This window comes from Camponotus vicinus, unplaced genomic scaffold (assembly GCF_025532165.1).
Source record: "Camponotus vicinus isolate PSW18456_S1 unplaced genomic scaffold, iyCamVici1.0 SCAF_14, whole genome shotgun sequence".
In the NCBI taxonomy this organism is placed as follows: domain Eukaryota; kingdom Metazoa; phylum Arthropoda; class Insecta; order Hymenoptera; family Formicidae; genus Camponotus; species Camponotus vicinus.
Genome location: NW_028141950.1, coordinates 5,135,997 through 5,160,566, shown reverse-complemented (window position 1 = coordinate 5,160,566; position 24,570 = coordinate 5,135,997). Strand labels below are relative to the sequence as shown.

Here is a 24,570-nt window from a genome sequence, read left to right as displayed (position 1 = left end):
CTATATATATTATACGTTTATTGTGTTAAGAGCCCGAGATGCAACACGTGACTATTTCTCTCGAGCGAGATGTTTCGAAGCGCGACCGGCTGATTTCTCTCGACAAATATATTTATATCGCGAATCACACGCTCTTGTAATAGACGAGTACAAACATTTCTACTAATTATTAATAATTATTAAAAATAGATGAATTATGAAAGTTGAGATTTTCTTAATTAAACTATATTTTTTCATACATCATTATTCATATCAATCCATTATATATAAGGATATATTTAAGAGCGCTTAAAAAATATACTCCTCAGAATTATTTCAGAATTTTCCTGTTTATGATTCCGTCGATGTCAAATTTTTGAATGTACTATACTTTATTGATAGTCGGATATTTCCATCTCGCTCAAATATTTCGCATGTTGATTCTCCCTGTTGTAATAACTAATGTTACCGCCAAAGCTCTTTGGATTTTTAAAATCTTCTTCCATGTCATTTTTAGAAGGTTATCAACGTGGACGCGGAAATAGTCGCAGTTATATACAATTAATTTTGCAGACTGTGAACAAACGATATCGCGTGTTTGGCAGTCAAAGAGTATATTTATTTTTGGCCGATAAAAATCGACAGATAGACGAAATTGCGCGACTTTGCCATAAAACCGCCAATAAGCCCGTTATTAAACGTCTTAAAACTAAAAATGCCGATATTCCAGTAATGGATTAAAGCTTCTCATTTTCTAAAATAACTTGACATTATATATCGCTCACATATTACGCAACTTAATTGCTACATAATTTAATCCAATCAAATCATTAATTTATGCGCGAAATAACAAAATATTTTCTTATCTTTAACCTGCCGACAATTAAAGCTATTATTAAGACTATGTGCGATTGTTATTAAATTATTATTAAGATATAATACATTAATTATTACAGGTAGATAGTATTTTTTTTATTAATTAAACAAGGATATTAAATTTACGAATCATTATTTAATTTTCAGTAATTATTAATACTTTGATTTTATTGTGTTTAATACTACTAAAATAATGGAAAATTTTTATCAAATTAATAATACTTGTAAGAATTGTATAAGCAATTTATGTTTTATGAATTTGAATGTGTAAATTGTTTAGGTAACTTGTTCTTAAACTCAAAGAGTTTAAAACTTTTTAAACTCTTTGAGTTTAAAAAGTTCTTCTTATGACTTAATGATGGAAAGAATAATGCTAGTTACTTCATTTATTAAAGCATCACATTCAGTATTAATTTTAATTTGATATAATATTAATTTTATAAAGAATTCTTCAATCGATAAATTGGAAAGAATATTTCGTTAATGAAGCATTGTTATTTTTCGAATGTTTTATGGAAGAAATCAATCACAAATGAATCGAAGAACTTGTCATTAACGTTTAATGCGATGATCTGTAAATTGAAGGAGAAGTGTTTCTCGATGCCAAATTCGTCAAAGTGACTTTTAATCCGTGAACACACGTCTATACGATCGTATTCTTAAAACGCACACAAACTCATTCTCGAATCGGTCGCTTGCTTATCGATCAAGGATCGAGGTTTATATTGTAGTATTTTATATGCGGACATTTTATGCGCGGTTCCCCGTCCGATATTTTTTTGTCGCGTCATATCGAAATCCGAAACCGATTATGAAATGACGTAAGAATCGCCTGATATAAGTTATCGTCAATTTTTCGGATATAACACTCACTTAATACATACTGTAAAGGTATGTTTTTTTTTTTTTTTTTTTTTTCGTGAGTCTTGCCGATAATGCAATTCAACATCAATATTTATATGCATGCTGTTTAAAGTTACGCGTCTTTTATATATTGATTCGCGCAAAGATTGTGTAATTTTCTTGATCACAATTTTCGAATAGATGTTACTATAAAATTCCTTGTTTAATTTTTTGTGATATTTTTACTTGTTTTCTTATTATAATTTAAAAATATAATTTTAAAATATTATTTTATTTATTATTTTTCAACATTTAAATATTTCTTAATTTTTCTCTCTCCTTTTCAAGTTTGTTAAAATATAATAAATTCGAATTTTTTAAATTATTATATGACATCGAATTATATGTATCATTAAATTAAAAAATCATATTCACATTAGATGCTACGATTTATTCGAAGAACAAAACTCAGCAGTTTTATTTTTTCTAATGTAAACAAATCTTTGTCTCTGAAATTTATCATTATATATTTTTTCCAAAATATATTGAAATGTTATATTTAAATTCACTTGTTATATATCTTATATCAATTTAATAAAAAATATTAAACGTTCACAAAATGCAAAAAAATGTTAAGCACTTTATCCATATATCTCTTAACCATGTTTAATGAAATAATCATATATTCACGCTTTAAAAATAGAGAGAGCAAAAAGAAGATGTGAAGATAAAAGAAAGTGTACAAAACGCATTTAGAAAGAATGGTCTTGTTAAATTAGCAGGAGTGTGGTCGAAAAGCAGTGTGTGCGTATCGGTCAGAAAAGTGATGTAACGTGTTTAATTTACGATGTAGTAACCTGTGCACTTTACAACTTGTTAATTACGTTATCGGCACGTCGATAAATTAACGATCGCAAAGAATCGCAGATGTAACGCACCGTATCCTATCGGAATATCCAACCGATCAGAAGCATCGCATTCTGTTTATTATTTATTAATCGCGAAAAAAAATCAGGTAATTCGTAATTTACAAAAATTATATAATTTTATTAATCGCGAATTAAAATATCATGTAATTTGTAATTTATAAAAATTATATAATCACAATCTCTTTTACAATTTAAGAGATTTTTATAGCCATACATCGTGATTATGTAAAGTGAGTAAACAAGTAATTTCATGCGTAAACCCGCGTAAGCTATCATCTCGAACCTTCAAGTGCCTTGATAGGAAATACAATACGATCGTTTGATTTGTTTGCCAAGCATACAGGGTGTTCTGAGATTGCGTAACATTTGTTATTTCGATTATTATATACGTAATGAATGTGATTAAATTGAAGAGGACTTGTTTGAAAATTAGAGGGCGAGATTAAAATAGATTACGGCAACATCGAGAGTCGAATAATTTTGCGAGAATGCATATTCAGAAATATTCTGCGGATAACGAAAGTTGGCTTTCGGGACGCTTGTAATTGCTCTGACAGTCATTACCGCGAGCGCGATTATCTGTTATCTTTAGGCACTTCGTTAGCGGCCGATTCCCCGGCTTATTATAACGTTGCCGACGCGTGTGTGTCGTCATAAAGGAATTTTATTGGTTCGTGGGAAACGAACCGAAAAGGGATACACAAAGAGCGAAGGGAGCCGCTGCTCGCGCGGTGATAAACCGACGTGGCCGCAGAGAACGTGAGGAAAAAAAGGACGATCTCAAGGAATCGCACGCTGCATTACACCTCCGGAATAATCCAAGGCATTATTTTGAGTCGCTCTTGCGCGCCCCACGTATTTATAGCGGCCCCGGTGAATCCAATTTCGATAAAGCAACAGAGAATCATCGCGCGATGTGTCGCGAAAAAGAAACCTCTGTTAAGCCAGCAGAACCAAATCAGCAAAATCAAACCAAACCTATCAAATTATTTAGTACCTATTTTGTACTAATTTGTACCACTAATAATAATTTTGTACCTTGTGCAATTTTGAAAAAAACTGTGACACTGCCACCTTAATATTAAGCCAGCAGGACCACAATAAAAAAAAAAGAAAAAAAGAAAATGAAGTACAGAAATATAACAGATTGAATTTGTACTAATTTGTACTACTAATAAGAATTTTATAACCTGCACAATTTCGAAAAAAACCGTGACACTGCTACCTTAATATTAAGTCAGCAGGACCACAATAAAAAAAAAGAAAAAAAAAGAAAATCAAGTACATAAATGCAATAGACTAAATTTGTACTAATTTGTACCATTAAAAAGAACCTAATATATTCATCCCTTCTGTTTCAAACAACCCCCAATTGAACTCAGCCCTATCAGACTCAAGAATAAAGTACTCGTTCCCATTATCAGAATCAATCGCTACTTGTACATTCGACGGGGCATAATTTGTATTATCAAAATATAAAGTTTTAAATTTTGTACCCTCGCCGATTATTCAAAAACTACCCCCGACCCTCATCAGTCTCAGAAATATGATACTCTATCCTATCGGCAGAATACACACACAACATATCATACAATTTTTTAAATTTCATATATGTTTCAAATTCAGATATCTTTTCAGTAAAATTATAACAGTAAAATTATAACATTCTTATTAGTAGTACAAATTAGTACAAATTCAGTCTGTTATATTCCTGTACTTGATTTTCTTTTTTTCTTTTTTTTTTATTGTGGTCCTGCTGGCTTAATATTAAGGTAGCAGTGTCACAGTTTTTTTCAAAATTGCACAAGGTACAAAATTATTATTAGTGGTACAAATTAGTACAAAATAGGTACTAAATAATTTGATAGGTTTGGTTTGATTTTGCTGATTTGGTTCTGCTGGCTTAACAGAGGTGCGAAAAAGGGCCCGAACGACGCGAGGGTGTCTAAAAAGCACCTGAAAGATGTCTGAAGATCGTCTCGCGTAAACTTTTCGTGCTTAGTCAGTCGTGTTTGTTTTAGAAAAGAAAGCTTTCTCAAAATTTTATATTTTTCCATAATTTATTGAATTATACTTGTATTATTGTATGTTTCATTTATTATGATCAAATATAATGTTGACTGTAGATATGGTGGGCTAAAAAATGTGTTCAACAATGAAAGCAGCAGCAGCGAGAGTTGAATTTAAAATACGTTTTTTTAGAGTATTCTTTGGAGGGTTCTGGGCTTAAGAGATACTTAAGTTTTCGGGGGAAGGCAGAGAGTGCTCGATCATGCGAATCAAATTGTCTTCGAGATTACCGAACAATTTAACACCACTGCCAATTTGTCCCGACTGTACCTTATCAATAGCAAAGTGTGTAGGTGTCGGAGTCGATTCCTTTTCAATAATGCCGGCACGCTCGCTCTTCGCAAAGTCCTTTTTATCGACTTTGCGTTCACCGAGCACAATGTACTCCCGTCTTGAAGAAGCTTCTGTCGATTTCGAGGTAAACAAGAATATGAAAAGCAGAAGAAGTCAGTGTATGCGTATATGTGTGTGTATAAGAAACGGTGTATGTATTATATGTTTGTATGTGTGTGTGTATGTTTGTATATATACGTAGAATGAGGTGAAAAGAAAGGGGAATAGAGGAGGAATCGCACGCGCGGATTTCGTCCACGTGTAACAAATTAGTCGAGCACGGGGAGATTATTCGAATACAAGTCATCTTCGGGAGGGGATGAAATTCCGCCAAAAATATCCTTGAAAAAGAACATGATGCGAGTATATTTAACAATATTTAACGATAAATATTTATATCGATAAATATTATCGATAAATATTTATATCTTGTTCTTTTTTCGAATATATTTTTAATATTCATTAATTTTTGACATTATCTTTATGTGAGGCGATTAAATCGAATATATCTTGATAAATTTTTGTTTGGTGACGAAGTTTCTTTTTCTACTTTCAAAAAATATTTTTTTGCAAATTTTTTTATTTAAATTATATATTTAAAACATACATAATTATAAATTTAAAAAAATAATGCAAACTACTTTTTTATACTTTTAATCATTGTCTCTAATAAGTTCACTTGTAACATAATTTTGATTGAAATGTTCTTAAAATTTTATTTACTTTCACAAATCAATATCGATATCCCAAAATCAGCTGTTTAAAACAGCTGATTCTTTCAATACAAAATTATGATTTGCGACATTAATCTTTCTTTTGGATATAAATGTCACTGTATTTCTCTAATCATGATTGCGCTTTTGTTGCAGGCCTGGCCCGTATGAATTGCAAGACCCGTTGTGGGTCAAAATGAGTGCGATTACTGGCGGCATTACCAAGAAAAGAAAGAAATCAGATGCGAAGCCTCAGTCGCAGATGTGAGTATCACAATCTCCTGTCTTTTATGTCTCTTCGAAGTACGAGCTCAGATTTGCAATTTGGATGCTATAGTAAACGATAAGTATCTGCTTTCCCCACTGCATATTTAGCACAAAATGTGTTTGTCGATGAAAAAAGGTGTCTTGAGTTATTATTATTTAATTCAATTCATCGAAAAAAATGTTACGATATTATAACAAAATTTTTATATAAAGATAATAAAAATGAATAACATAACAAGGTTTTTCATTCTTCATATTTTTACATTTATTTCTTGATTATAAAAGTTTTTTTATTATTTTAATTTAACTTCAGAAATTATAATTTTTTTTCAAGTTTTTATTTAGGAGATGCGTGTCTGAAATATTAAATGGGGTGTGTGGTTTTAAAGTTTGGAAATCCGTGATTTAAAAGGCTCGACGATCTGTACACGTCGGTGAACATGCCGTAATCCGTTGCCATCCAATTTGCTAAAGAGCTTATCGTTTCGATCGAATTATTAATGGCAAACGCGTGCGCGCGAGTTTTTAAGCGTTTATCATCAATTGAACTGCCTTTAATGTCAAAGTAATATTTGGTCGCTCACGAATAAAATTTTATTGAATTATCGAATAAATTATATCTTTATTCGTATGCGTTTACATATGATACAGAAAATTTAACTATCGTTCCTCTAACATTTGTAATCTCGTTTAATAATTTATTATTGGCAAACACGTGCAATTGAAGGTAGAACATAATAATCTTATTTTAATATTTTAGTATTGAATATTACGAATGTGAGAAATATTTCCGTTATGCTAATATAAGTATCATTATTTTATTGCCATAAATAAATTATGTTACATGAAAATCATTTGCATGTACTTCTCTCTGATATTGTAATTTTTCATATCTATATTTTTACATGGATCAAATATAATTACTAGAGGAAAGGGAATATTTTCAGATGCGAAATATTTATAAAATATTAAGATTTAGAAGCTATCTTTGTGTAATAATATTACCAAATATATAAAAGTATTAATTTTTAAATACTATTATTTGAGTTATAATTGTTTTATTATTTACAATTGATTCATTATTTATAATTGATACATTTATATTTTTGATATATTTAAATTTTATTAAAAACTGAACATATCTCTCAATTTATCAATATGATTCAATAATTAATAATTTAAACTCGACATTGAAAATATTACGTATTAAAAATGAAACTCTCAGCAAGGATTTTTTAGATATATTATTTAATGCACAGGAAAAGAAAAAGAAATAAAATATTACAGAGAGAGGTACATGCGAATGATTTTCATGGAATGGTTTATATACAGCAATAAAATTATAATACTTATATTAGTATAAAGAAAATATGTGGAATATTGATGGAAAATTTAACTCGTCGAAAGAATTTATCGTTTTTTTTTTAATCCTGATTTTCAATTCGTGACTAACGTTACATTCACTCATGTAAGTAGCGTGTAGCAAGATAGTAAGACAGCCGTATTGGGGTATTAAAATAGCAGTATAGCGTTAACATAGTGAGAGTCACTGCTGGACTGACGTGACGTCACACAAGGTCAACTGAACGTTTCAACGGGACAAGAAGTTGATTCAACATCTAATATATATATATATATATATATAATTTTCTTATAAAATTGTCGAATCTTCTCGCGAGATTTTCGCTCATTTTTTAGCAGTATTATATTGCATATGCGAAAAATCTATCCATTGATAATTTTAACAAATTCTTTGATCAATTTGGAATCGATAACTTTTTAATTAAAACGAGTGTTACAATTAATTTGAGAAACTTTCTTGCATTTAAAGTTCATCTTTACCTTTACTCTTATTAAATTTTAATACTAATTTAAATAACACTCAGGTATGTTCAGTATTAAAAGCTTGTAACAGATAATGGCTATTTTTGAAGTTTTCAATGAAAAATCAACTCAAAATCTCTCAATCAAGAGAAATCTGTTATTAAAATTTATATCAAACACAAATGCATGATGCGAACTGTGTCGTGACAAATTTATAAGTCGGTTACATTTTTTTTTAGAAGGATTGAACAATTTTTTTTACCATAAATATGTGTGCGAGGGAATACTGTTAGATAAAACAAAAGAAAATTATAAAACTAGTTAAATGTATTTCTCCATTAATTTTTATTTTAACTTAGCAAATTGTATTAATAACGGAATAACATTATGAAAAAATAATAAGAGATTAACATGTGATTAGAATACTTTAAAAGTTTACATATATTTTTTAGAGCATATATAAATGTTTTAAATTAAATAATTTTTTTGATATTTATACATTCTTATAAAAACGTAACTTTATCACGCTATTTTATAAATTAGATCATATATATTTAATCTTTTAACATCTCATATATCGACTACACATCTTTTAAAAAAATAGATATTTTAATGTTTTATAATAATCTATAATAATAAAATATTTTTCACAAAAGCTTCTCTTTCAGTTTAATTCTCTCTTTTAAATTTCATTCTCTTTTATTCTCCTTTAAATTTAAAATTCTCTTTTATTTCACTTAAATGTTTTTATGATTGTCAAATTTATTACCTATGACATAATTTTGATACATAAAAATATGCCATTTCGCATTAAAAATATTACGAAATTTGCTAGTGTCAGTATTTTATGACTGCATTTAAAGCATGGAGTAAATTATTAATTTATGGCATAAGAGCCAACGCGCGGTAGTTGGAGCGCAGAGAAGCAACAACACTTCTTTCTTTTTTCAATATTAGTTTATTAAAAAACACATTATAATAACAAAAAGCGAACGTTTCGGATCATCTTTTGATCCTTCTTCAGCGCGATGTTAACAATATATATTACAGATAGTCTATCTGTAATATATATTGTTAACATCGCGCTGAAGAAGGATCAAAAGATGATCCGAAACGTTCGCTTTTTGTTATTATAATGTGTTTTTTAATAAACTAATATTGAAAAAAGAAAGAAGTGTTGTTGCTTCTCTGCGCTCCAACTACCGCGCGTTGGCTCTTATGCCATTTTCTTTTTAATTTTTTGATTACTTGAGCCAAATCTCTAATTATTAAATTTATTAATTTATGAAGATCGCCAGTGTATTAATTTTGCATTTCGATTGTTTCAGTAACAAGTGCCTTAACGAAAAAAGACGACGGACCCAAGAGAACTTATATATCGATGAGCTTGCCGAGCTGATTTCCGCCACGGACATGAGCTCTGGCAAGACTGACAAATGTCAGATCCTTCAGAGAACCGTCGATCAGGTAAGAAGATTGATTTCTCTCTCTTCTCTTGAGAATCGATGACTGATAACAGACATCATAGGAACATGCCGTCGATATTTAGTATTATTTTTCCATCCTTAGTAATAAAACGTCGGTTTGATTGACAAGATTATAGAGATATTATAATCAGTCAGGAAATACTAATCGCATTCGTTATTATATTTATTAAACATCTAGGTAAATTCAAAATTGGATAAACATTATAAAATCCTCTCTAGAAAATACACTATGTAATTTTCATGACTGATTGTATGTTAAACTACGAAATATGTACAAATAGATATAAATAATTATTATTTCATGGAAAATTAATAATCTATATATTTAATTATTTTTAGACAATTTTGAAATGGAAATTAACATATACTTTTTCACAGCGATTGTAAAAGTAAAAATTTAAAATTTTCAATAAAAACGATAGAAATTCTAAATCTTAATAACGTAACAAGAGGGATTTAAATTTCTAAGATTAAATCGCTGACGAAATAATATAAAATGCCATCTAAAAACACTCACGTTTCACTTGCAAAATTATACAAATTTTTATCGTTCTCCCGGGTCATAAAATTGAAGATAACTGCTCGGTATTAAGACAAGATGACAATTTTACGATCGCCAAAGGACATTTTATAAAGTCTCTTACTTGAAGTAGACAATAAAATATTTTAGATTAACGATATTATTTTCAGTTTTTTTTTTGTGACTCCTGTGTATCTCATACATGTGTGTTTTATTTATTTCTCTTATTTGTTAAAATGAGAAGGTGAGAAGCTATTTTTTACATAATTATTAGATGACGGTAGAAAGACAGAAGACGGTCGGAGAGAATGTTATTTGTTGTCAGCATTTTTCGTCGGAAAATTGATCGGTAAATATCAAATATTGAACAAAGTTGTTTTCGGATCGAAACGTGTGTAGAAGAATCCGCGCAAGGACGATGAAATATTTGAGAAAGCACTCAGGATTATTGAGAGATTTGTAGAGCGAGCGAATCTCTCATAAAGGTCGCCCTGTTTTATAAATGACATATATTCCCCTATCGATCTAAACGAAAGAAAGAGCGACAGTATTTTCGAAAGCGATATTACATCGTCGCCAGTTTAATGAGAATTTCGCGTAACATTAAAAAAACTCGTTCTTAACGAGTTCTGCTACTTCGACACTCTCTGGTAGCGACCAATCTTTCTTTGCCTTGCGAAATATCTATAGCATTAAATCTTTGTATACATAGGCAAATTTATCATTAAAATTAGTTATATTCATTCCATTGTAGTTTATATTACAGCATTTATGAAATATGACTTATATTAAATTTTAAATTGAAAGAAATTTTGAAATTATTATTAGTTTTTTTTTATTTTGAAATAAATTTAGGAAAAAATGTACGATGATTGTTAATCACAGTTAAATTATTTTAAAAAACGAATGAATCTTCTGCAAATCCTCAATTTTGTTGTCAAATAACTAATTAAATTTTTTAAGAGAATATCGTTCATTAATATAAAGATTCGTTTCTGTTATTCCTTTGGAAGAATGTCTGATCGCTATTGTTTAATTTCCAACAGTATATGATTCAGTAATATTTCGGATAATGTTTTCCCTGAGGAGAAATCGAGACTAAATGCAAAAATAAAGTCTTGCTCTTTGCGAGATATCTGCTATGCTCATGAGATTTATCATTTATAAAAGCTCCCCTCGCAGAATGTTAATTAAACATGCATGTATACTTATTTGTTATCTAAGAAATATTATATAAGCAGAGTTAAATTGAACGTAATTATTGAAACATTTGCTTGTACAGATATTAAATTAATTGAGTAACTTTTTTATAATTTTTTAATTTTTGATATCATTCATTATCACTTATTAATTCTATGAAATTCTATGAAAATAAAATTTCCTTGAATTTGAGATTTTTCTATTCATTTTTATATAATCAAGAACGCAATAGTATAGTATTGAAATAAAAATAAATAATTCTATTGACCCAATTAACAAAAATAATAAAATTTTTCTAATTTAGGACTATTCGTGTTTCCATGTCTTTTTCTCTTTTTCAAGGAAAAATAATCGTGGAATTAAATCAAATAATCTGCGTACAAATGAAGTTTGCGAGAAATGCTCGCTAATACACTTCATTTGTATTATTACAGTTGCATACACGTGCGGTACGTATGATCATATGACATCGTTCAGATAATTCGAATTGCTTGAGACAGCTTTTTGAGGTGTGAGTAACACCTGAGAGATTTCGTGCGACTCGGTAAATTCGGCCAACCTCATAAATTTCGCGTAGCTCGTGTGCTTCTCGACGCCTTCTCTTTGATGTAATCCGATTCGCCTCTCGATTCAATCGTTTCCCGACTCGAGATCAAATCTCACGCATAATGTATGTTCGCGTTCAATGCGGAAAAAACTCGCGTATCCGCTTCTCGCATATATAATGTTGGCTAGAAGATTGCGTTTCGCGATTTTCTCGGGAATCGAATTCGCGCAAAAATAGTGCAATTTCGCGTGTATTTTAGGAGAAGCTCGTGTTATAATTTTTTTATCAAGTTTTACAGCGTCCGTATAATTCTGTGCCACACATATAGTCGTGCATATAATAAAACACAGAAAAATGTGCCACGCTCTTTTCATTCAACAATTATTAGCCCGACTAAATGACGCGAAACGAGATTATGCAAAAGTCGGTTAAACGAATTAAAATGAATAGAATTTTAAAGATTGACGTATACACATGCATGATTCTGGATCTGTCGGCGATACATAAAACATTTTCATTTGAAATTATTCCGAATTAAGCGCTCGGCGAGTTAATTCACTTTTGCATAACGCCGTCCACTTTGGGGCCTATTTTATATTGGCGGAAATTTGATTCGATTTCTAGAGCCTATTATTATCGCTAATATAATCGCATCATTTACTCGGCTCGCGAAAGGTCAAAGACGCAGTTACGGCTATTTTTTTCTCCGTCTCTCTTTTTTTTTAAACCGATACGCGATTAATCCGCTAACGATACACGCCGATAATTACAGGTCCCGGGCCCCTTTGTTGAGCCGTGCTCGCGCGATCATCGGCTAAACGCGAGGCAGCAGTTGCATAACGGCCGCTAAGGCTAAGCCCTTGACTCACTGGCAATCGAGCCGAGGTTACACTTCCCATTGGCGGGAACCGATCCGGTCCGGGCCCGCTTGGTCGGGGATTTTTTAGGCTCTAGAAATTCGAAGACTCGATAATGTGTCGTAACTGCGTCTACCTAAGCGAGCGAAGGTCCTCGTGCTCGACTGAAATTTTAAGCAGCTTTCTCGTCCAGTTTACCCAAGTCATATCGGCTTGTCGGAAGCTTCATGAAAAGAACGGTACGTGTGTTTCTCCGAGAAGATGCAGAGAGGAAACGAGAGTGGCAGCGCGTTGATTTTGATAATTATTATGATAAAAAGTTGCAAAGAGAGAGCGTCTGTATTTTAAGCTGTCTAGATTAATACAAGTCGCTTTTTTGGGGGAATATCGTATAAATCATCTCGACGAATTATAGGTAATAATAGGATATCGATATTTTATTCGGAGATTGTAACAAGAATATGAAATTGCTCCGCAATCTCGATGCTATTATATTATATATCTTTGAATGTTGTTGCTATCTTTTGTTACCGAGATATCGATATAATCCAGAAGTCTTCTAGTTATTAATGCCACTCGATACTATCTTCTACTAATCAGTTCTAGTTACCTGGATATCGATGCCTTCGAACGTTGTCATTATTCTTCGTTACCGAGATATTAATATCATTCAAAAGTGTTTTAGTTATTGGTGCTACTTGATACTATCTCCTAATCATTTTTAATTATAAAGTTATCGATAACGTGTTAATTTTAAATTTAGTCATCTCATACCGATCTCAATCCGATATTTCCTCAGCACGTAATTATCAAGAAAAATGACGCAGCGTTATTTTTGTACTTAAGTCTCAAACTAAAAACCTATCAAATTATTTAAAGAATCTATATTCTTCTAAAATTCAAGTTTAAAATTTAATTTTTTAATTATTTATTACTCGTAAAGGATTGTATTTTTTTATTTATTTAAAATGGAAGAAATATACATTTAAAAGAATTTTGTAAAGAAAAAAAAAAAGAGATTAAAGAAAATCGATTTTAAATTATTCTCAACAATCTGTCGTTAAAATCTTCCATTATTCATGCGAAGAATTTAGCTTATATCCCATAAACTAAAGTAAAACCTAACCGCATATAAAGTATTCGAGGAAAGAGATCAGTTCGCTTTAATCATATTTTTTTCATATTACATAGTCTCTCTCCTCCTCTCTCTCTTTTTTTTTTCTCTCGTTCAAAAATAAATATAAATATCTATTTAATCGTGACAAGTTCAGCTATAAAACACACAAAGGGATAATGATATTCTCGATAACGTATTCTCTCATCTCCATTCGTGGCATGGCACAATACGGTCCTCGAGACGCGCTCAGCTGCTTGGCGCGCGTGCGCGTTTCGGAGTCGCAAACTGCAGAAAAGCATTCATCCATCTATCCGTACGCGTTTGCGAACCGGTCGCCGCTACCGGCGCACAGCACAGCTCGGTCGTCGCAACAGGAAAGGTAGAAAGGGACGGGAGGAGGGGGAGAACGGAGGATAGGATCGACTTCCCGTCTGTGCTCTCGCCCGCGCACGTTAGTCGTGCGGTTCGCGGAGGAGCACGTGTTGCCGAGCGTCTTGACAGGTTGCGCGCTGACAGAAGCACCGCTCGTCGTCGTCGGCGGAATAAAGGAGAGAAGAACGCTAAAAACGGATCTGCGGATCATCAAAAGAGACGGTCGAGATTGTCGCTGCTCCTGCCCCGAGCGAGAGTTTGTTACATGACCTTGAGTGATGTCACCGAGGCCAGTAGGAAACCTTCCAAACGGCGCCGCTACAACTCGATCTACCTGAGCGAAAGAGAGAGAAAGGGGAAAGGAAAGAAAGAGAATGCGAGAGAGAGAGAGGGCTTTGTGACGTCATCTGCGCGATGGTTATGCGCAGCGACCCTGGTGATGCGGCCGAGGTAGAGTGGATTGAAATTTTCTAGGCAGAAAATGTACAAGTGTCATCGTCTCTCTTTCTTTCGATCCGCTTTATCTCGCGGGCGCCTCCTCTCCCCCCCCGGATATCTTTGCTTATCGGAGATCCCACCCGTTCGCGACGACGAAGTGTCATCGTGGCCGGAGGACGCACAGGGACGGTTCGATACACGTGGTGCACCCTTTCCGGTCGAGCCGCTATCTGTCAAATCTATCCCTATCTCTTTCGTCATCCGGATCGCACCCTCCCTTCTCGGGCATCTCGACCACCCCTCGAGTTTTACGGTCCCGCATCTCGTGTCCTTTTCTCCCGTTCGTGGAAATTCGCGCATCGGAGAAGAATTTATCGCGGGCGACTCGTGACGCGACGCGATTCGACGAGAGAAATGCGTACACACGCACGCATACATACACGCGCACGCATACCCTGGCGCTCGCCAGTTCCAGTGGAGGAGCGGCTAGCGGCAACATCGCACACACACACACGCATACACGTATGCGTGAACCGTTTGTCGGACTCGGACGCCGCACGCTCCGACCCGGAGTCACCGACTTTTCGAGGCCACGGCAGACGCGCGCTCCGGGTACCTGTGTGTTGGTGCGATTATTGCGCGGTGCGCGTGTGTGCGTGCGTGCGTGCCACACTCTCGCAGATTGCGCCGCGTCGATTACAACCGCGCGATCTATCGTCGCCGCGAGATACGAGCTCAAGGACGCGTCTTTTCCGCACGCTCTCGCGCGCGCACGACCGTGAATTCCGGCCGGTAACGCGGGAATTTCGAGAGCCGTATTTGGATCGTCTGAAATAGCGATGGACGACATTGCGAGCCCTCCGAGATGAATTAGAAATTGAATTTTTAATCAGGGTGTCCCCTGGAAAAACTTGGGTTTCTCTTGCACCTGGAAAATCAAGGAATTTTATTGGGAGAATTTTTTTTTAAATTCTGATAATTTTTTTCATATTGTAAACAGCAAGCTGGTTACAGTAAATCGGTAAGCCAAGCGAATTATTAATATTTGATATTGTAAATATATATCTATCTTTCTTTACATGTCCAATTTTAACGAAATATTGAATATGTTATATATGTTTTTTATTGCAATTTTTAGTGATAAATGGATGCGTATTGTGCAAGTGAAAAATGTTTATTTTATGAAAAAAAAAGTTCAATTTTTTTCAGTACAAATCTTTGAAACTTAATAGACTCCTTCCTATGAATGAAAAACATTAGAAATTGCAAATTTATTTTAGAAAGTTGCAGCAAAAAATCTTCAAAGTATTGTCTCTTTAATGTCTCTCTGAAATTTTAAATAAAAATACTTGGAGGGTCAGACAATTTTTTTACAAGATTTGATTAGATCCTGTGTTTAATGAACAAAGGAACTTTGTTTCTATATCCAATATTTATAATATTAAATGTGTGCATTTGGCGTGTGTGCACATGTTTTTGAATTTTATTTGTTTTATGTAAAATAACACAATTGTTATTATTGTTGAATTTTAAGACTTGATGATCTTTAAAGCAAGATTGAGCTCCGAAGAATTATTGGAGTGAATCAGAGTTGCAGAAATATTATTCTTGTACGAAGAATCAGTTGCTGAAATATTCTTTTTGCACAAACATTCGATACAATACGATGCGTTCTACTTGCGCTTTTACGCCGTTTCTTTAAATTGCGTCGAGAATGATAATGAAGCTGGGCGATATTGTGTGTGTGTGTATATGTGATAATGGAAACGAGGGAAAGATAATCTTAAACGCGTGTTGAATCGTTTCTTGTTCCCTTTTACAGAACAATCTTCCGTGAGGAGAAAGTGTTTCGACGATTCTTTAACGGCGATGGTATCGCGTGACGTAATTGTGTCACTAATCGTAACGTCAATTTGAGAGATACTGCGTAATCAATTTGTATTAAACATCACTTTAACCCTTCAAGTCTTACTCGACGAAAATAAGTATTTTCAGGAAAAATAAATCATATTATTATTATATTTTTATTATATTTTTATTATATTATTATTATATTTTTATAAATTTCTAATTATTAATTTCTTGTAAAAAATTTTTCTGATTCTCCAAGTATTTTTATTTAAAATTTCAGAGAGACATTAAAGAGAGAATATTTTAAAAATTTTTGGTGCAACTTTCTAAAATAAATTTGCAATTTCTAATGTTTTTTATTCTAATTATTAATTTTTTTTATAAATTTATTGCGCGAGTAAGAATCTTCGTTTATTTATGTTTATTTATTTTTTTAGATCATTAATATTGCAAAATACTGGTTCGGATGACGAAAAGCCTCGCGAAACGCGCATGTTAAAATATACCGGGTGCTCCTTATTTTTTTCATTTATTTATTTTTTTTATATTACCAAGAAACTCGACAACGAGAGTTATCGAGTTACGTGGCTTTCACCGCGTTATACATTTGGGCAACGACTTGCTTGGGCTCGGACAACTACCTAAGTCCCTCCTTGAGTGGTGTCGTTGTTTCGTTAGCGGTCTGACGCAATGACGGATAACAGACGCGCGAGGGCTAATGGACTGTGTATACAGTACAAAAACTGAGCGATGCACGCACTCTTTCGACCACAGTACCCCGTTCTCTCGGATTCGTATGATCTCTTGGTTCTTCGCCGAGCAAAGTAAATTTCAGCCCCGCGAGAGAAGCACCGGCCTTTCTCCTCTTCAACAACGAAAATGGCTTGAATTCTAGATATTTATTCGCGTTCCAACGATATACATTTATATACATTTAAGTCTATATAATTCATTGTTTTTTAAATTTTATGAAATCAATAATCCCTTACAATAATCTTGAAGTTGACACAAATTTTTAATTTTAAAGTTAGTTTTCTCTCTAAAGTTTTAAAAAAAGTAAGTTAAAATAAATATACTCCTGGACAAAATTAACGCATAATTTTTTTTCACTTTTTCTTTAAAATTTTTCGTTAAAATTTAAGTATCAGCTTTTAAAGAAAAAGTGAAAAAAAATTATGCGTTAATTTTATCCAGAAGTATAGTATAAATACAACAAAGAAGGATTAATATATATACACTTATATTGTACATATAATAATATTATATACATATTTATATACTACATATATTATACATACACTTTCTGATTTTTAATCGTAACATTTTTATAAATTAGAACATTCCAATCACTTAAAATTTAGGATGTCCTAAATTTTCTGTATTCTTCTCATGCATATTTAAATTAATCTGGAATCCTGACAAGAATATCGAAACAATCTATTCTGAGAGCTAGAAATTTAAAATTTTATCAATTGTCATTTGGCATTTTTATCCTTTAAAAAGGCTAGCATTTTATTTATCAGTTATCTTTTACATTCTTTATAATCGTATCTCGTATTATTTATAGCAATTAATCGTTATAACGCTGCAATATATTCGTGCTATTTAAAGTAATTCGGTGTCTCTTTTTATCTTCTCTATTGATGCATATTTTCTCCCATCTATCTGTCTTTGTATCATCATCGCGACTGCTGATATCCTCGCGTGCCATAACCAGTTTGACAAATCTATACTTTGACGTATAAAAATAACGGTACACATGTTATGTGTGTCTAATAAAATCCGATTTTCCACTCAAATCGAATTATTTGTTTCGTATCTGACGCGATATACATATTAGGTGCTTTCCATTTACATCAAAACTCAGATAAATCTCACTTCTGTCTTTCTTCAACATTCATGTTAAAGAAAGACAGAAGTGAGATTTATCTGAGTTTTGATGTAAATGGAAAGCACCTATTATCTTTTATTTCATGGATATCCCGTAAAAATGGAATTATATATATTTTACGAAAGACACATGCCGACAATTTGCTTTCATGTATTTTCGTACACTTCTATATTCTGTCGAGTTTCGTTGTATTATCAAGGTGCATAGACTGGGAAATGCGTCGTCGCAGTACAATGATGCACATGTCGAAGACATGTGGAGTTTCTATGTACAGTTTGAAAGTACAATCGACGCCACACATCTTTCACGTACTTTTCACGGACGTTTTCAGCTGTTGTATTTAGCAAAGTATATTTTATGACGGCACGTATAAAGATAACATGACAGCGCAGTTGCGATAATATTGCAGGATAATGAATCCAAAGTGAAAAAATATAACAATATTCTTCGTATTGAGGAATTTAAATGACGCTTAATCTACGTAAATTCGAATAATTAAGAAAATATATTAAAGAATATATTAAAGAATATATTAAAGAAAATACCGCGCGAAATGAAGGAAATAAAGCCGCTTTTCACGTTCCTCCGCGAAACGAGATGATGCTTGAGGAAAAAAAATAACAAAGGATTTTACTTTGATGAAATTTTGCATCGCAATGACATAGCGTTTCACTCACAGCGTGACATCACTTGAGCGACTCGCATTCGTGTGCGAGATGCGTGTGTGCGGGATACGCAAAAAGCGGAGTCAGTCGTTTCCTCGCATTATCACGTCACGCATAACGCGAACGTCGCGAGGGAAATGCTACCATCGCTCCATTAGATGGAAAAGATTAAAGGTCCATTTACACTTGTCCGTTCTGTTCGCACTCCACCTATTGATCCTCGGCAAAATCGGACGTGATCAAGTCCACATTTCAGGATCGCATATTTGTTAAAAACGTGCCCGTAGATTTGTCTATCTGGGTGCCATTCGTTTCGTTTAAAATTTTATCGCCAACGATGAAACGGTTGCAAAAATAAAATAAAAAAGATATTTTATTTCGTCTCTCTTATGGAGTATAATGCAGTATCGGATGCGACACGAAATACAAAACGAGCAAGTGTAAATGGACCTTAAACATCATTTCGCTCGCGCGGACTTGCTTTGTACACGACGCTTTTGTACGGGCATTAGTGAGGCGAGACGAACGCATGAGCGACGATTACCTAAATCGAGTGTGAGATAAAAGCTTCCTCGCAGCCTTTTTAATATCAAAATTACGAAAGTTCAAATTGGTACTGTACGATTATATTTTTTTTAATTTAAATTACATTAAGTAAAGCTTTTATGGATATTATTTATAAACGATCTGCTCCCAAATTTGCACGTGAAAAATTTTTGTTAAGTAGATATCGATGCGATGTATTTATCTTAATCGTTATAGGACTTTTGCAATATTTGCAAATTTTATAGAATCCAAAATTGATATATACATTTTAATTATTATCAATTTATATTCAATTTATAATGTATCTATTGCATTGCACAATTTTATATACAGAGTGTTCCAAAAGAAATTACGAATTGACTATAATTATTTAAAGATTTTTCAAAGAATCTTATGGGAAGGCGCAGGATAGCTTGTAATATTTACAATGTAATATATGATGAATAGAACGCACAGTGACTGCAAAAAATAAAACATAAATCATTTGTGTTATTTTTTTTCTTGTAGATTCGGCACTTTAGGCAACAAGAAGGCTCCAATAGTCATGCCGTACAACAGGGAGAAGTGTCTTCGTCGAATCCTAACATACTGTCCAACGATCAAGTTGGTCCTATCTTACTCGAGGTTCGTATCAATGGAATTAGATAAAATTAAATTCAGGTTTCATCATCGTTGGATATTACTAGAGAGTCAGTGTTAAAGAGTTGAAGAAGGAGAATACATCAAAGAGAGATTTTATAAACGGTATTACTTTGCATCATTTATTTTTTACGTCATTACTTTGCAACAATTATTTTACAATACATTAACTACATTACTTTAAAAACTAGTGTCAACAAATTTAATGATATTTTCTTCCTAGGCGCTAGACGGCTTTCTATTTGTTGTAAATACGGAGGGCCGCGTGGAGTACGTTACGGAGAACATAACGCAGTACATAAATTACACGAAGGACGATGTACTCGGAAAGGATATTTACAATATTATTCATCATGGAGATCACAACACCTTTATGCCTAGTTTGTTGCCTTCGTTAGGTATGTATTCTTAACTGTATCACGAACGGTGATACATTCCTTTTCTTAGGGGTAGTAGTATTCGCATAGGGTAGATTATAGATAAGCGCAATTAGTAGGTCATGAATAATTCAAAGGATCTCTTCCTCAGGGTTTCATTTTTCATTTCCTCATTTTTTTATTTCGTCTTTTGTACTTAAAGATAGTTTTCATAAAGTCGAGGAAAAAGACATATTTTTATATTTCTCATGAATTGGGATGTTCCTTTTAATCGTGATTTCCATTGCCTCTGCATTTCATGTACGTATATATATATTAATTCAATCACAATCTTATATATGTATATAATCGTATTTATAATTTTGAAAAAAAGAATTAAAAAATGGAAGCTAATTGATCAAGATTGTGATACTAATAGATGAATGTGATACTAATAGTTGAACTAATAGATATATGTACATGAAATGCAGAAGCAGGATGCTTCATAATATCTGCTTTGAATTTTAATTACACATATATATGCATTTTTGAAAAATTTGATGTCACTTCTTTCCTTAAAAAGAAATTCAGCTTTTCTTAAAGTTTACTTAACTGAAATTAATTGAGAAAAAGCAAGATCTATTTGAATTTTTGGAAATATTATAATTTTTAATGTTACTATAAATAGATTAATTATATAAAATTTTGTAATCTGTTTTTTAAATTTGTTTTCGTAGAAATATTTTTACTATTTCACCGATAAACGAACAAAATTAAATTGATTTCTAATTAGCGGTAACATAGGAAAACTTAATCAACAAGTAATCCTTTCGTAATCCTTAAACAAACGATATATTCGAATTCATATATTATAGGCTGGACCAGCGAGCCGCAACCTCAGACCAGGAACCGCACTTTCAATTGCCGCTTCTTGGTGAAGCCTCCCGATGATAAGGACGAGACTATGGAAGAGAAGCAACAGCGAATATCGAAGTACGAGTCTATGCAAATCTGTTCTGCTCTTCTGCCCAGTAACACCGATCGTCTGGAGACCATTGATGTGTCCTCCGAGTCGTCAGACATTGGTCCTTGCGTGATGTGCGTAGCGCGTAGAATACCGCCAAACGAGAAGCCCATTGGTACTCCTGTTGAACAATTCACCGTCAAATTGGATACCACTGGGAAGATTATTGCGATTGACGTCAGTTGGTTATCCCCCGCTTACTCCAAGTACCTAAGCAAGGTAAGGGTGCGTATAACCACATCATATAACTTGATTACTATAACGTTCATTCCAATATACTAATTCAATAATAATTGGACGCTATTATATAAAATAAATAAAATGTTTCCTACAAAGAATTATATTGTGAATATAAGATCAAATTCTTCTTGCTCTAATTTGTAGTACAAATTGTTTTTAAGAAATATATATATGTAAGAGTTTGTTCTTTTTGAAATTTATTTAATATATTTAATAATTATCAAAAATATTTTATATTTTGCGCGAAAACTTATTATTTTTCTTTTGCTAGAGTATAAAATTAATCATATTTGTTCATCTATTACTTATTTCAACTAGATCGAGTAAATTAAATATGATGATGATAATTTAACAATATATTTTCTAGTTATTTTTCGTTCGAAAATTGATTTTAGAAATTTTAAATTATTTTCTATCTCTCTATCTCTCTTACATCGCAGAATTGTTTGAGAGATATATTCATAGACATGTTCTGTTGCAGGACCTGATAGGCACAACGATTAAGGATTTGTGCCACCCTCATGATCTCAGTACACTCACGAAACATTTGAACGATACGTTTCAACTCGGTGAAAGTACGAGCGATGTATACCGATTGCGCGTTACTCCTGATAAGTTCCTTAAGATTCAAACAAAGTCAAAATTTTTCAAAGCAAGTGTGATGAATGTGCACGATAGCGATTTCATGATGGCTACTAATTCCATCATCGGGTAAGTTTGCACTCTGCTCCCAATACTTATGATTAATGCAATGACATAAATATACCAAATTCATATATTTTATATTCTCTGATAACTTAATAAATGATTGTTCATTGAAAAGTATATCAAAATCGAGAAAGAATATGAATATTATATGAATATGAATATTATATGAAAATAATATCTTGATATCTTCAAAAAAGCAGCAGCTTAATTATTCTTTAATTATTTCTTCTCTAGAGAATGTTGTGAAACTTGCCATTTTTGTGCAGTAAACTAATTAAATTATATGTCTAAAATATATTTTAATAATAGAACGTATTTATGACCATTATATAACAGTTTTGTTATAATACTTTTATGTAGAACTGGTTGTAATACATGCAGAAAATTCTGTTTTAAATATTATTTTTTATTTTCTGTTTTAAAATATTACAGGATATTTTTTTATCATTGAATATTGACGAAAAAGGTGTTAAGAAATTAAGTTAATGCAAAGCATTTCAATTGCGATGTATACGCTAGTCTTAGAAAGTGAAGGTGTACATCTAATTGACAAATATATGTTATTTTATTTTTTATGATAGGGACAATGACTTAATGCCTATCGAGAGTGGTCAGCTTTCCAACAACAAAGTGTGCTCAGGACACCCTAGTAACCGTTGTGCGAATAATAGTAATAATAATAACGGTAACAATAACAATAACGTAGGTGGTCCGCTGATGCCCGTCGCGCATCTGAACGGTCAAGTGAGTGGTATCAGTGCTCGTGGTATGGCGGTTTCGCACGCCGCCACATCGTCGAACTCAATCGCCTTTAACACGGGAGATGGTACCGGCGGCGGCAATGCCAGCGGTGGTGGCAGTGATTCATGCAATCCTCTGACGTCGCTGAGCACGTCGAGCGGCAATCCGTTCAATCATTTTCCGGGAAACATGGACTTGGAATTCGAGCTTTTCCCTAGTTCCACAGCTTGGGACTTGGATAGTAGTGCTGGATGGGTAGATAGACCGGAATCGAGAGCAAGTGGGCCTTCGAACTCACGACCGTCTTCCCAGCCGGCTCCGACATCACCGAGTCCACAAGGAACCTTCACGAACTCGGCAGCAGTGATATCTCACTGTAGTCCTTTACGAGCGTTCAGTCCGACCTCGGTCAGTACTGTTCATGCCTTCAGTAATTCGTTCCCCTTCAGTCCTCTTCAAGAGACCACGCAAACGTCCACGTTGAGTAGCAATGCCGCCAGCAGTATCAGCACCAACGGCGGCAGCGGCATCGGCAGTAACACCGCTACGACGACTATCAAGCGAACGGAAGAAAGTAGCAAGAGCGGATGTCCTACTAGCAACAGTGGCGGTACCATGGACAACACGACGGCGAGAACTAGCGGCGCCGTCGAGACCCAAAATAACAGTACCATATCTACCGAATCTGGTAGACTGCGAAACTTGTTGATCAAAGGGCCGAGTGCTAGCGAAGACAGCCAGGATAATACGAATAATGATTCGGATAATCAGAACAATAACAGAATATTGAAAAATTTATTGAACCAGCCAGACGAAGACGACTATCATTCGGAGCATAAAGTGCGCACGAGTCCTAGCAACATGCCAAAGCCTAGCATGGAGCACTCCAAGTCGTCACTCGGAAACAATATGCTATTGCAGGTAACTTGATTTCCTAATTGATGATTATAAAGGCTACTAATAGCTACAAACAAAGTAGAAGAAAATTTAGTATAGATTTGACAACTGCGTTTTTCTCTCTCGTTTACTATCTTATTTTCGCTATCATTTACATTCAATTGATTACATTAAGAAAATCAGGAATTAAAATAATTGCGCAATCAAGCAATCAAAAATAATAAATAAAATTTATTACTTTTGATTCCTTGATTGCAATTATTATTTTAATTATATATTTCTTTCTATGAAAAAACTTTAAAAGGTTCAAGATGTGTTCGTTTTTAATTCCCATTACTTTATCATTTTCTCTTTTTTACATTTTAAGTTACTAAACGAAAAAAATGATGACGAGGACGAGGAGACACGTGCTGGAATGAAGAAAAGAAATGAGCTCCTGCAGCAATTGATGAAAGACCAAGACGAAGAAAGAAAGTTACAGGAACAACAGGTACGTTAATTTTATTAGCAATATCAGTTAGCATATTATTGCACTTTTAGAAGCACTAAGTATTTTAATTAAATTTTCTTATTTTATTTTTATATTAATTTTTAACTTTTGGACAAATTTTTAATTTTGAATATTATTATTTTTATAAGA

General features: G+C 33.1%; 1 protein-coding gene across 13 annotated transcripts in view; it reads left to right on the top strand.

Moving 5' to 3' along the window:
- Positions 1–24,570, top strand: part of LOC145965470 (uncharacterized) — a 117,834-nt gene that overhangs the window by 73,355 nt on the left and 19,909 nt on the right. For 11 of the 13 annotated variants that reach the window (XM_083089049.1, XM_083089051.1, XM_083089052.1 and 8 more), the window contains 8 exons: positions 5,900–6,007; positions 9,163–9,301; positions 19,833–19,949; positions 20,188–20,362; positions 21,196–21,569; positions 22,066–22,295; positions 22,874–23,954; positions 24,298–24,420. In XM_083089049.1, coding sequence (XP_082945175.1) covers positions 5,900–6,007; positions 9,163–9,301; positions 19,833–19,949; positions 20,188–20,362; positions 21,196–21,569; positions 22,066–22,295; positions 22,874–23,954; positions 24,298–24,420 — 2,347 coding nt within the window. The remainder of the gene's footprint in view (positions 1–5,899; positions 6,008–9,162; positions 9,302–19,832; positions 19,950–20,187; positions 20,363–21,195; positions 21,570–22,065; positions 22,296–22,873; positions 23,955–24,297; positions 24,421–24,570) is intronic. The other 2 variants (XM_083089057.1, XM_083089045.1) reach the window with 1 other exon arrangement.